Source organism: Lagopus leucura, unplaced genomic scaffold (genome assembly GCF_019238085.1).
Source record: "Lagopus leucura isolate 7727_CA_CO unplaced genomic scaffold, USGS_WTPT01 Super-Scaffold_100002, whole genome shotgun sequence".
NCBI classification, from domain to species: domain Eukaryota; kingdom Metazoa; phylum Chordata; class Aves; order Galliformes; family Phasianidae; genus Lagopus; species Lagopus leucura.
Window position 1 is genome coordinate 10,377,226 of NW_024962263.1, and position 14,317 is coordinate 10,391,542.

Consider the following 14,317-nt stretch of genomic DNA (forward strand, 5'->3'; position numbering starts at 1 on the left):
TGCTGGCTAACCTGGGCAGCATGGTCTGGTGCTTGGAGACCCTGCACATAGCAGGGGGGGTTGAAACTAAACGATCATTGTGGTCCTTTTCAACGCAGGGGGCATTCTGAGCAGACACTGCGTTATATCTGATAGAAGTATTGCTGTTGTTGCGAATACGCTCAGCATCTAAGGGACACGACACGCTCAGTGGGTGTTCAGGTACTCAGTGCGTCTGTGAGGGGTCCTGCTGTATGTCCACGAAACCAAACGAAGGTGTGCTGGCACCGGTGGAAAGAGCGCAGCTCCCAGCCCACTGCACCGAGGGCACCGCAGCGCATGCGCACATCGCGCCGGGGACCCGGCTCTACACGAAAGCGGCGCTGAGTCCGGACAGGAGGAAGTGACGTCATGCAAGGGGTTTTCCACGCCTCGCATCTCCCCCGGGCGGCGGGTGGCGCGCTGCAGTGGTTGTTCGTTGGAGGTCGCGGTGGAGAATGTCGGCGCCGCTGCGGCGCCTGCAGCAAGCGCCTCGGCACCTGCTGGTGTGCGAGAAGGGCCACGCGCGGCACGCGCGCTCCCGCCACGCGGCGCACGTGAGGGACCACGCCTACAACTGCCGCGTGAGTGCGGGCGGCGGCAGCGCCGCGAGGGGAATGGAGGCGCGTCCTGTGGGGGGGGGGGCGGGACGGGACGGGAGGCAGCGAGCGGGACGGACGTTAGCTTCGGGTCTGCCTTGAACCTCGCTTCTCCAGTCAGTTGCTGGCTAAGTCGGGCCGCGGGGAGTCATCTTTTTGCACGGCGTGTGCACAAAGCCAAAGGTGTGTGCGTGCTCCAATGGCGGCGTTTTGAAGACGATAGCCTGAAGTGACTTGCTCGTTCCTTTCACGTTCTGCGTTTCTCGGCTTTCATCCCTCACGTGTTTCAGGCACGATTTGCGTTACGAATCTGTTCCCGGCAGGTGTCTGTGCTGATCCCCGAGTGCGGCATGCTGCCCCAAGTGCTGAAAAGCGCTGTTGCAGACCTTGGGGAGTACTACGTGGTGAGAAGCTTGTCCGTCCATCAGCTGCTCACCCAGGAATTCATCGAGTGTTTCGTGAGGAAAGGTAAGGGTGTATCACACACACAAAGGTCGACTTTTCTTCCATAAGCAGCAACGTTAACTTGCAGCTGTTTATTCTGTTGTAAAGAAAGGGAAGAAGCTGTGATAATAAAATCTATGTGTTTCTTTATGTTTTTTTTATTTTCCTGCTTTGTGATACCAGCATTTACCAATGGGGCCAAAAGTTACACTTGATCCCTCTTTGTTTTTTCCCCTGAATTTTCCCATCTGAATTCTGCAAGCCACTGACAGGAGGGCTTCTATGTGTAGTCTCACCTCTTATCTTCTACAGCTTATGCAGATATCACCTCCCTTCTCAAGGACATGACTGAGTAGAGGGTTGTTAGAGTTAGGGCAGTATGGTCAGGTTGTGGTTGGACTTGATGATCTTTAAGGTCTTTTCCAACCTGAGCAATTCTGTGATTCTCCTCTCCGATCCATTCGTATCGTCAGAGAAACAGGGAAGTAAGAAATCAGTTTCTTGATATACAAAATGTAATACCACTTCCGTATCAGAAAAGTCCATATCATCAGAAGTTCACACAATCTGACTCTTGTGTTTCTAATAATGTATCAAAAACAGAAACATTTCCTGAAAGTACCTGCCACAAAATATATTGATAATGTCAGCATTTTCCACCTTGCTTTTATGTGAATTAGTAATCCATATATTTCAGGAAAAAACATATTTCACTGCATAGGCAGAAGAAGCAGGGGGAGATAACCCTGGTAACAGTATGGGGATGCTGCTAGGCTGTGGGTGGGGTCAGGAAGGCCAAGGCCTAGCTGGAGCTGGAATTGGCAAGGGGGAAAAGAAGAACAAGAAAGACTTCTACGGGTATATAATCCAAGAGGGTGCAGTACAAGCAGACTGGTAACAATGGAGAAAGAAGAGGCTGAGGTACTCGACAACTTTTTTGCCTCAGTCTTCACTGACAACTGCTCTTCACACAGCCCTCGAGTGGATGGTTGAGAAGGTATTTGAAAAGCCATGGATGTTAGGTGAAGTCCCTGTTGACTGGAAAAAAGACAATGTCACGCTCTTCTTTAAGACATAGAAAGCATGACCCAGTGAACTATTGACCTGTCAGTCTAATCTCTGTTCTGAGGAAGATCATGGAGTGGATCCTCCTGGAAGCAATGCTGAGGGACACAAGGAAGAGAGGGAGGTAATATAGGACAACCAGCATGCCTTCACCAAGGGCAGGTCTTTCCTGACCGACCTTGTCACTTTTTATTATGGTGTAACTGACAGTGGACAAAGGAAGAGATACTGCTTTCATCTGTAAGGCCTTTGGTATGGCTCCCTGTAACATCTTTATCTGGATTTGATGGGTGGACTGTTCAACAGATGAGAAACTGGTTGCAAGATCGTATCTGGAGGGTGATGGTCAATGGCTCAGTGTCCAGATGGAGATCAGTGATGAGTGGTGTCCTTCAGTGGTCAGTACTGGAACCAGTGCTCTCTAACATCTTCATCAACGGCATTAACAGTGGCAAGTTTGCAGATGACAAGCAGCTGTATGGTGTGATCAACACATCTGAGAGATGGGTTGCCATCCAGAGAGATCTGGGCAGGTTTGAGCAGTGAGCCTGGGAGACCAGATCCTCATGAGGTTCAACACATTCAAGTGCAAGGTCCTGCTCCTGGTTCATGGCAACTCCTGCTTTCAGTATGAGCTGAGGGATGAAAGGATAGAAAGGACCTGCTGAAAAGGACCTGGGGGTAATGGTGGATGGCAAGCTGGACATGAGCCAGCAATGTGCCCTCACTGTCCAGAAAGCCAACCGTATCCTGGGCTGTATCAAAAGAAGCATGACCAGCAGGGCAAGGGAGGTGATCCTGCCCCTCTACTCTGTGCTTGTGAGCGCTCACCTGGAACACTGCATCCAGATGTGAAGTCCTCAGTTTAGGAGAGATGTGGACCTGCTGGCTCCAGAGAAGTGCCAGAAAAATTATTCAGGTGGAACACCTCTCCTACAGTGACAGGCTGAGAGATCAGGCTGTTCAGCCTGGAAAAGAGAAGGTTCTGGGGAGACCTGATAGTGGCCTTTCAGTATCTAAAGTGGGGCTTGTATAATCAAGATGTTATAATCACAATATAATTGTATAATCAATAGATATCAAGATGTTATAATCACAATATAATCAAGAGAATTAGGCAAAGTAAACAACAATCACAAAAGAGAATAGGTGGAAGAGCTTACCCTTTGGCTGAGCTTACCACCAAACACCAAGAGAGGTGATCTCCAGCAGAGATCCTTCCCCTCTGGTTGCCAGCTCTTAAATAGGTCTAGGAGGGCTGCAGCCTGGCTCCCCCCCTTCCGGCAGCACAGCTGAATTGCCTTCACCTGTGCTCCTCTGGCTGACTCATGGCTCACCTCAGGTGATCAATCAGAGGTTCAGGCCGTGACTCAGCAGTTCCCATACAGGGGCTATAAGAAAGAAGGGGACAGACTCTTTAACAGAGTCTGTTTTGATAGGACAACAGGAAATGGTTTCATTCTGAAAGAGGGGAGATTTAGATTGGACGTAGGAAGAATGAGAGTGGTTAGGCACTGGAACAGGCTGCCCAGAGAGGTGGTGGATGCAGTGTCCCTGAAGACACTCGAGGTCAGGCTGGACAGAGCTCTGAGCAACCTATGTAGCTGTAGGTGTCCCTGTTCATTGCATGGGAGTTGGACTAGGTGACCATTAAAGGTCCCTTCCAACTCAATTCTGTGTACAGCTCCTTCCATTTGCTGTGTCTGCACATGGGAGCAACGTGTGTCTGGATTAAGGCATGTTGGTAATGTTACCTGTATTATAAGTCCTTTGCAATAGTACCATTGTAGCTTTATAAAACTAATAACAGGTGTTTTGTTCAAGAAAGTTACCTAGTGGAAACAGAAGAATTAAGAATAATTCAAAAGATCTGGTGCTTGCTTGATTATCTTGAAGTGAATGTTTCCTGTTTGTTATGTCTTTCTCCAGAGGCTGTATAATCTCAGAATTTTCTGCTTTACTATTAAAGGTTCCTGCTATGCACTTACCTATAACACCAGAATTGATCAAGATAATACAGCAGCTTTACTACCAACTGGTATGTTCTTTTGATTTTTAAGATGCATACATTGATTGTTGGTTGTTTTGTGTTTTTTTGTTTGTTTGTTTTATGTGGAATTATATAAACTGAAAGGTGGGCCTACTGTACTTGCCTACTTTATTAGAAGTATGCTAAAATAATTCAGCTTTGATTCACACTGTTAAATGATTTTATCTAAAGGAAAGTAAAATAAAAAATCAATGTTGCTTATTGATAGTATTAGCTGTCAGTGCTTCACCTGGCAGAAATAGCTACACATGATTATTTTTCTCAATATGCTGCCTTCCAACTTCTTGTTTCATAGTGCTCTTAAAGATACAATTTGTACCAAAAAAGAAATAATAAACATTGTTTGGGAATACCTATTGAAATAGTCAGTGTTAATTATTTGAGAAATGTTTAACATGAAAAACCTCTCCTGCATTCCCATCATTATTTTATGACAAAGCATTACGGAATTTTGCACGCAAAGAAAATAATGGAACTGTTCTGACATTCAAATATGTTTTCACGTTTAATAGTGTATCAAACGTAATAGAAGCACAAATTGGGTTATCTGCCCTCTGGCTCAAGGTGTTAAAACAGAGCAGGTGCCTATCAGGGCATAAGAAGATTCAAATTTTTCAGAGGAGGAATTATTTTATGTACTCCATTAGCACAGTCCTAGCAAAACAGGTACTTGGTAGTGACTGAGTTTATATGGTGCAGTTATTTCTAGCTATGCAGCACTGATGCAGGAACAGCATTACTGTTTCTGGTGACGTCAATGTCTGAAACCTTCAGCACAACTGTCTTTATATTCTGTATTATACTGTTAAATATATTGTAGTAGAATCGAAACACTGTGGTAGCAATCTTTTGTGTACAATCGCGTACCAAGTGGCAGCTGCCAGATTTGACCTGTGAGCTGGGGAGTGGAGATGCTTCTGAGCATTATCTGCTCATTGCTAATAAGTGTGTTTCACTCAGTGAGAGCAGTCCCATAGGAGCAGGAGGTAATGCTTTTGTATGTTTAATTGAGCAGAGCATGAAGGAATGTTTACAAAATCAGGTCCCAAGTGTAGCTCTGTGTTCAGCCACTGACACAGCAAATGTAGGGGTCAAGCAGAGGAAGGATTGAGTGAAATACTCCCATAAAGTACATCACAGTAAAACAAACGAAAAAACCTGTGTCTAAATCAGTAACAACTTTGCACTTTTCTCATTCAAATTCATAAGGCCTGTAGGATAATAAAGAACAATTGAATTTGAATACCAGGAGCAGATCTGGTAATCAGCTTAACTGAAACTAAGGAGTCTGGATTACATTAGCAATACCAAGTGATCCAAAGTTAACATCGTATAAAGTATGTGGTTCTCAGGAGACTTCAAGGGAACTAAATTGAAAAATTATTTACATTAAAGTTTGTTTTGTTTATAGGAAAACTAATTCTGTCAGTAGATAAAGATACTTATGAGGAACTCGGATTGCAAGGCCGCCCTTCTCGGTATTCTGGTAAAAAACCAATGAGATACAGTAAGTGTAATTAATATTAACAGTGCTTACTTCAGACCTGTTTGTGAAATGCCTTGTTAGGATGTTAAAACAGCAACTCTGAAACTTACCTTTCCTTTAAAATTATTATTGTCTAGGTGGTATTTTTCCAGATGTAGATAAAGAAGCTTGCATGAAGAGAAAAACTGAATTTTTGAAATGAAAAAATAACTGTAAGGAGATAAACATTCTCAGGGGTATTCTATAAAGTCTCTAATTTTTGGTGTTTTGATTAAGTGCTTATATTGGGGTGATGTAGAACTGTAGAATTTTTTGGTTTGTGAGGTATCTGTGCCTTCTGATGCAAGAGGAAAGGCTGAGTCCTGGGACACTTCAGTCTGGGGAAGAAAAGGCTGAGAGGGCATCTTACTGCTGTTTATAAATACCTAAAGCATGAGAGTTGGTGGGGGCAAACTCTTTTTGGTGGTGTGCAGCAATAGAACAAGGGGTACTGGTCAGAAACTGGAACACAGGAAGCCCTGTATTGGGACTTTGTTGTTACCATCACTAGGAAACAGTTCCCTGTTACATCAAAATAAAGATGGCAGGAAGAGGGAGTCATATTTGCATAGTCAAATACTTTGTAAACATGCTGTACATGTGAAAAGTTATTTTAATGCTCTTTGTTTTTTTTTTTTTGGTATTGTTTTAATTCTTAACTTTGATATTAAATTTAGTCTATTGAATTAAAATAGCTGTTGTACATTTTTGCAGTTATAACTATTGACTTGACCAATTCCAACTTTCACCCTGATGGCAAGAAACATAAGAGGGTGCTTTGGGCCTTGAAAGAAAAGAAACCTTTAGAATTTGACTTCTTGCTGGCTTGGTATAATTCAGGTAATAAGAACTGAATGTAAAACTAAAATGGAACTGACGTGATGTCCAAATGTTTGCAGCATTTGCATTGACAAAAAACACAGGAGCCATGCCTTATCAGAACTGGAGCTTTGTGTGCTGCTTGAAGTCACTAAGAAGTCTCACACTAGTGAGATGTCAGAGAGGTTCTTGAGTGTGCTTTCCCATCTGCTCTTTACATTCTTAGTGATTCTGGACTGTTTGTAGTCTGACTGTTACTGATGTGAGAAATTAAAGCTGCTTTCAAGTTCCTTCAGCTCTACACTGTGTTTCACTTAATTGTCCTTCAGGTTTTCCCACCTTTTATAATACAAAATGTGTTACATGGATTTGTCCTTGTTTGTTATTACAGAAGTTGTTTAAGGCTTGTAGTTTCTTTCCTTGTCATCTTCAGGAAAGAGTCACAGTAAAGACTCCTGCTACCATAAATGGTGACATAAATCCAGCTCAGGTGGCAGATCCTCAGGCTCAGCTTTATTTATTGACTCTGGGCAGAAAGCAAAATAGTGTTAGGGCCAGTATGCTTTTTACATTTATTGCTGCCTGCGTAGCAGCATTCAGGAAGAACAATATCCCTTTTCTTCAGCTTCTTATGGCTGAAAAACTATAGTCAGGTTAACCATCTCCTAAATACAGAGTTAAATTAGAATGTCGTTCTGTGCAAGAATCAAGTTTGTAACATAGGAAGACTCTTCCTTTGTACTGACAAAAATAAAACCCTCATAGATTTTTATTTATAGGCACTGAGGCATTGTGTGGATTCTGCTGGAAGGGGAAAAGAGGGCTGTATTTTCTTGAGACGTCCTTGTCCTCCATGAGCGTTGTGTTTGCAGCCTTCCTGCTGAACCCTAGTGCTTCTTGCCATGGCCAGCACTGCTGAAGGCCTGTAAACATTCCTATTGCTTTCCAAAAGTGGGGTTTTCAGTTTTCATACTGATTTTTTTTTTTTCTTCCCCCCTATTTCCTCGTTCTGGTGCTCAGAGGGACAGAAAGAAGGAATATGGAGTGTCTCATGTCTTTAATGACAGAATCAAAGCCATCTTTTCTTCTCTGTTTTACTGCTGTAATTTCTATGGCAGTTTTAAATATTTATTGGCTGAAATTCACTGGACTCCGAGAGAACTTTAACAATGTAGCTGGTTGTTGTGGGCATGGAAAGCTATGCTGTAGCTAGAGGAGTTGCTCTGTTAGAGTACTGGCTGTAGCCTTGGAGATTTCCTAAAGTTAGGACTACAGCTGAAGTTTCTATTTAGAGGGGAGATTTAAAATGTATCAATTTTTGTTTGATCAAGAATTCTCAGGCAATATTATGTGTTCTTTGAGGCTGTTAGTGTAACAAGTACTTAAGGGAAGAATGCACTGAAGGAGGATTGTCCTAATGCACTTCAAACATAAATACACACATATTTATGTAAATATACAAACTAACAGAAGTTCAGTATCTGTCATGTGGGCCCTTCTGCACTTGGACAGCTTTTTGTGCAGGATGGTTAAAAAGGGTCGGTTTAGCCCTCTTCCTCCAAGTGATTGCCTTCGGTGAGATAGACATGGCTGATGAAGCTTTAAGCAGTCCAGGATTTTTGGCAGTGGGCCACAGATATTGTATTTTGCAGTTAAATTATGTCGCATTCCTGAGTTTCATCTGTTCTTTGTCACTTCAAGGTGTTTGTCCCTCAGACTATCCTAGTATTTCTCCTGACACGATTGATAAATCTGTTCTCAAGCCTGTAGTCAGCTGCTCATTTTTTCACTGTTTGGGGAAGTGGTGTGCTGGAATGGAGCTAAGTAGATGGGAGAGCTGCTTGCCACCGTGGCTAATTCTGTTCTTTTACTGGGCTGATCTTAAGTTCAATGTATACTGTATACGAAGATGATTTCTCAATTTGCTGTGAATCAGTAATTTTTCCCTTGAACTCCCCTGGCTCCTAGATGAAGTTTCCCATCACACTGAGAACATCAGGTATATAGTCTTTAATGATGGGATCGAATCTCCTGGAATGATTCTTATTTGTTGACCTCCACTGAGAAAACCAAAAGCCTCACTACCTGGGCATGCTGAGTAAAAGACGTGAGTGCCTTTTAGGAAGCTGAGAAGGGACACTTTTGGTGCTTAGAGGTCGTGTTCCAGGAGAATTTATGAGACTATAACTTTTTGTAAAGCGTTCCTGAGAACTGCAGGAGTTCATTCCATTAGAGTTGATTTTGCTTCCAGATTCCATGCTGTCTCTAGGAGGCAGCTCTTGCTGAACCAGTGGTTCTGGGATCTCTCTGTATGCTCCGTGCTCTTGGAAGAAATAGCGCCTAAATTCTTTTGAGCTTAATTTCACTTAAATGGCTTTAGAGATGCAGTATCTCCATTTACATTTACCTTATGTATGTTCTCCTTTACGCTTAAATAGTTGAAAAATTTCTAGAGATGCTGAGCTGGAGGCGACCTAATGACACAGTGCATGGGTTGCCAGCCACCAGATCAGGCTGCCCAGAGCCACATCCAGCCTGGTCTTGAATGCCTCCAGGGATGGGGCATCCATGATCTCCTTGGGCAACCTGTTCCAGTGCTTCAGCACCCTCTGAGTGAAAAACTTCCTCCTAATATCTAACCTAAACCTCCCCTGTCTCAGTTTAAAACCGTTCCCCCTTGTCCTATCACTATCCACCCTCGTAAACAGCCGTTTCCCCTCCTGTTTATAAGCTCCCTTGAAGTACTGAAAGGCCACAATGAGGTCTCTCTGGAGCCTTCTCTTCTCCAAGCTAAAGAAGCCCAGTTCCCTCAACCTTTCCTCACAGGAGAGGTGCTCCAGCCCTCTGATCATCTTAGTGCCCTCCTCTGGTCCCACTCCAAGAGCTCCACATCCTTCCTGTACTGGGGGCCCCAGGCCTGGGCGCAGTACTCCAGATGGGGCCTCGTAAGAGCTGAGTACAGAGGGACGATCACCTCCCTCTCCCTGCTGGCCACCCCTTTTTTAAGGCAGCCCAGCACACAGTTGGCCTTCTGGGCTGCAAGCACACACTGCTGGTTCATGTCCAGCTTCTCATCTGCCAGGACCCCCAGGTCCTTCTCTGCAGGGCTGCTCTCCAAGTGCTCTTTCCCCAGTTTGTATAAATACCTGGGATTGCCCCTACTCAAGTGCAGCGCCTTGCACTTGGGCTTGTTGAGCCCCTCATTAGGTTTTCATGCTTTCACGCTTCTCCAGCCTCTCCAGTACCCTCTGGATGGCTTCCCTGCCTTCCCCTGTGTTGACCACACCACTCAGCTTGGTGTCATCCATGAACTTGCTGAGGGTGCACTTGATGCCATCGTTGATGTCATTAATAGAGATGTTGAAGAGCACTGGTCCCAAGACCAACCCCTTAGGGACACCGCTTGTGACCTGCCTCCATCCTGACACAGAACCATTGATCACAATCCTTTGGCTGTGATCTGCCAGCCAATTCCTAATCCATTGAACAGCCCATCCTTCAAATCCACACCTCTCCAGTTTAGAGAGAAGGATGTGGTTAGGGACTGTGTCAGAGGCCTTGCAGAAGCCCAGGTATCTGACATCTGTTGCCCTTCCTTCCACTAATGTTATTGACCTGTAGTGAGTTGCTGGATTTTGCACTAATTCTCAATTCAAAGAAGGAAGCTGAAAATTCTATGCCTTTTGCAAAAGAAAAGAGCAGGAGCAGTTCTAGTTGTAGTTCAGCACCACACTGCATCCCTTTAAATGCGCATACAAATGTTTCATGACTTCAGTGTGCCTTGTGTGTAATAGCTTTGTAACAGCCCTTTGTGGTGTTGTGTTGTTAAGGTGCAGAGGGATCAACACTGATGTCATACTTTCCAAAAAACCAAATACAGACCCTAAAGCCAAAAGTAACATTCAGCACATTAAGAGATTTGCAGTGTCCAGTGTTACAAAGCAATGAACTTGAAGGAAAGCCAGAAGAGTCCTGCAGTACAGAGGAACTGTTTGAATGGCTAGGTGCTGTCTTGAATCAAGTTAATCTGTAAGTATTTGATTTTGTTTGATCTTAAAATATATTTTAAGTAGGAAAAGCCACAATTTATTTAAGGAACAGCTAAGTAAGGATTAAGAAGGACATGATTAAGAAGGACGTTTCTGCCAATGGAATGTCTATTGTGCATTTTGCACTTAAGTTCTTGTTTAAAGTCCTGATTAACTTACCTGTGATTTTGAGGATACCCATGACAACTTGGGTGTCAGTTGTCCACTAATTGTTTGGGTATCAATTTAGATGATATACATAGATACTTCTTTGGTACAAGTTTTGATTGCTAAAGCTTAATTTGGAAGATTTTAAGTACATTTCTTTTATTTATTCTTTTTATTTTTATTTTTTCCAGAGATAATGTATCTTCCAGTTTTTTATCAACCTATTGCTGTCCTCAGCCCAACACAATAGTGGACCAGGCATTTTTGTGCACAATCACAGGCTTCATAATTCCTGAGAAGATAATTCAGTTACTGGAGCAGCTGTGGTAAGGACTTACAGGAGGACATTCTTAGAGTTCACTGGGTTTTTTTGGTACTTTCTCAAAGTGACTTCAAAAATTAAACACTTGTATTCAGTAGTGCTGCTGAAAGAAAATAAAATACAAAATGAAGACTTCAATTGGGAAATGAGCAGAAGTTTAATGTTGGTATCAAAAAGCAGTAATTGTTTTTGGATACTTTCCTGCTCTATACAAGTATGTGAATGCCTGCCCTGTGTTCTAGTAACTTTGTTTTTATGTCTTAATTTCTAAAGCACAGTGGCTCTGCTGAGCTCATGTATTTTTCATATTTCATGTCTGTGAACATCAAGTACCGTGAAATATGTCTGACTTAGCATTTTTAACTATTGATAGAAAAGAGTATTGAAATCCCTTTGTAACACCAAAAAGAACAACACAAGGCGCTTCAAGGTTATTATGACATTACAGTAAATTAAGATTTTTTTTTAAATTATGCTATGACATGATTCACATAATATGGGTAGTGATGAACAGGGTAGCTGTGCTTCTAATGCACTACCAGTCTACCTGATACTGATGTATCTTGGATCAGTGCAACATCTGCCTGTAATGTACATTAGCTCTACTGACATCGAGTTCTAGAGCTTCCTTGCTGTGTGTAAGAGAATTTTTGAAGGGTGTGGCTACTGATGGTTGTAGCACTGGCTCAAGACAATATTGCTGTTGGTTTGTCTGGGAGGTTATCATTACTCTTTTTGCATTTTCAGATCTGAAGCAAAAAGCCTTACTAGTCTTACAGAGTTAGCATATGAATACCCTTGGCCTCTGCTTAGGAGCAGTATATAATGCCTGGCTTTGATTATTTGTAATCCACTTCCTTTCTGATATTTGTAAAAATATAACATTTTTTTTAAATAAATTAATATTAATAATATTAATATATATTTATTAAATATGTAAAAATATTTGTGTCAAGCACAGCCTGTTTCTTCCTCCTATGCCTTTTTTTTTCCCCCCACCAATGATGTCTGTTCTTAGTTAATGTAATACTTTCTGAAAGGCAATGCATTCTGTAGGAAGTTCCAAACAACTAATTTTGATTTTAGAACTGTAACTTTTTTTTTGGTCATGTCTACAAGTATAGTAGGAATAATCAAGAATCAAACATATTTCAATTACTAATGTCATTCTGGTAGAATATTTTCAGATTTACGTATGTACTAAAGCAGGGTGTTCTAAACTCTGTTAATTACTAATGTTCATTAAGATGCTTGTCTTAAATTTTTGACCTTGTATACTTGAACTTCCTGTTCATTCCATTGTAATTACTGATAAACTTGTTTTCTTTCTTGCAGTTGCTATTTTGGTGAACCAAAGCTGGCACAGTGGCTGACCTTAACTGTGCATGGCTTTGCAGACAGCCCTGTTTCATGGAGAGAGAATGAACATGGTTTTCACAAAGGAGGAGAGAACTTGTACAACTTTGTTATTTTTAGAAATCTGGACTATTGGCTTCAGATGGCTTTAGGAACTAATGATGATTGTCCTCCGTAATGCTCTGTCTACAGAAAAAGCATTCTGATAATCCCAAGATACTGTATAAAAATACAGTTTTTACAAAAATAATCAGATAATAAGTTAAATCTTAAGAGGCTTTGTGTTTTTCTGTAGTGTTTTCCTTGAAGCATGACCTAAAGTGGAAAGAATGGATTTTTGTTTCTTCACTGCCATATAGTGGCTTCAGTTCTGGAAGACTTCAAAATTCTGTATTTAAGAAAAATATTTTGTGTGTGTAAGTTCTCAGGCATTGACTGCAGGTTGTTTCTTTTTATCCTAGCATCATTTGAAAGTATTTTTAAGGATTGTTAGAATAGCAGAAATGCTAAGTCATGGCCTGAGCCAGTGATTGAGCACCTGGTGAGAAGGCAGAGCCAACCTGGGGGAGCTCAGATGCAAGCAATGAACCTGAGTGACTGGAAGGGGTGGAGCCAGGATGCACCCTTTCCCAGACCTCATTTAAGGGTTGGCAGTGGAGGCCAAGGGTATCTTGCTGGAGATCCCTGCCTACCTGAGGCCTTCTGAAGGTAAGCAGATTCTTTATTTCTGTGTCCACAGCTGTTGCATTTGAGTGAGCCAGCCAGGTGCTTATTTAGGATGGATTATCTAAAAAATAAAAAGTGCATTGGATGGTCACCAGGACTGCTAATACACTGAAAGAGAAACTCCTGGGGGAAAATCCAGGATTCCTGTGCTCCCCTGGCTAAGTTCTCCATTGATTATTGAAGAATGGGGTCTTATAAGGGGCAATGTTCCCATTATTAAATCCCCTTCAAAAGTGGCTGGATGATTTTTGGATAAACTAGGATAAAATCTTTTGACAGTTGAGGAAAGAGTGGTAGCAGTATCTGCTGTGGCATGGCCACTGCTACTCACTATTAATGCGTATCATTCCTTCTAGGAAGAATTAAAAGATGAAAAAAAGCCTATATTAGGCAACTGGAAAATGAAGTTGCATCTTGGACAGGGCAAACTTCTCCACCCTCAAATGGAACTTCCCCTTTGAAATTAAGATCCATGTTATTAGGAGGGGAAAAGGATTTGGATCAGTAAGATCCTTGGATCCTAGCTGAATACGAAAACAAAAAGAAGGCCAAGCAGACTAACATCCAACTAGAGGATCCTGGAAACCTCAGATCCTCTAGAATTAAGGCCAGTAATAACTCAAAAGACAAAGAAAATTCCAGAAAAGACCAACAGAGTTGGCTCCTGAAGTGTGGCCCCCTGCCCACAATGCACTGCATGTAACAGCATGCCCATGCACAGCTGCTGAACTTCCGGATTTGTTGCAAAGATTTAAACAAAGACCTGAAGAGAGCATACTAGCCAGGCTTTTGAGATTATGGGATGTGAGGGCTGAAAGCAGGGTAGTTAATTGGCCCAAGATTTTCAAACCTGCATCCATTACTACATCTGGCCCTCAGACAGAGGCTGTAATGTGATAGTAATACATAATGAAGAAAACCATTATTTAATTCAGTAGATAATGGCAGCATGTAGAATTACATCGCCAAACAAGTGATATGCTGATAAATACCAGTTCATGGACCTCAGTGGAAGAGCTCCAAAATTATATCAGAGAACTAGGGATGAAGTAGGCCATTAATGATGATGCATTTGAGAGTCCTGACCTGTTAAGTTTCCAGCAGGAATGAGGGACATCATACTACAACAAGCTCTAACCCAGAAGTATGGGGCACTAGTGTCCATACTGAACCCTTTAGTGGAGGGTTCAGTATGGC

At 42.3% G+C, this 14,317-nt stretch overlaps 1 protein-coding gene across 2 annotated transcripts; it reads left to right on the forward strand.

Annotated features, from left to right (window-relative positions):
• The first annotated feature begins 440 nt into the window (after positions 1 to 440).
• RPP40 (ribonuclease P/MRP subunit p40) lies at positions 441 to 12,667 on the forward strand. 2 transcript variants are annotated; one of them, XM_042869671.1, is made up of 8 exons: positions 441 to 602; positions 941 to 1,085; positions 4,096 to 4,164; positions 5,588 to 5,683; positions 6,416 to 6,541; positions 10,351 to 10,549; positions 10,908 to 11,042; positions 12,374 to 12,667. In XM_042869671.1, exons 1-8 carry the CDS (start codon positions 477 to 479, stop codon positions 12,570 to 12,572), a joined length of 1,095 nt encoding a protein of 364 aa, XP_042725605.1. In that variant the 5' UTR covers positions 441 to 476; the 3' UTR covers positions 12,573 to 12,667. The 2 variants fall into 2 exon arrangements, with proteins under 2 accessions (XP_042725605.1, XP_042725606.1); XM_042869672.1 differs by lacking the exon at positions 441 to 602 and adding an exon at positions 689 to 800.
• The last annotated feature ends 1,650 nt before the right edge of the window (positions 12,668 to 14,317 follow it).

What these genes read in the sequence shown, in the direction of transcription:
- RPP40 (XM_042869671.1), top strand. Translation starts at nt 477, where the DNA reads ATGTCGGCGCCGCTGCGGCGCCTGCAGCAAGCGCCTCGGCACCTGCTG. An exon ending in ACCACGCCTACAACTGCCGC is followed by an intron (nt 603 to 940) that starts GTGAGTGCGGGC and finishes TGTTCCCGGCAG; the next exon opens with GTGTCTGTGCTGATCCCCGA. An exon ending in AGCAGCTTTACTACCAACTG is followed by an intron (nt 4,165 to 5,587) that starts GTATGTTCTTTT and finishes TTTTGTTTATAG; the next exon opens with GAAAACTAATTCTGTCAGTA.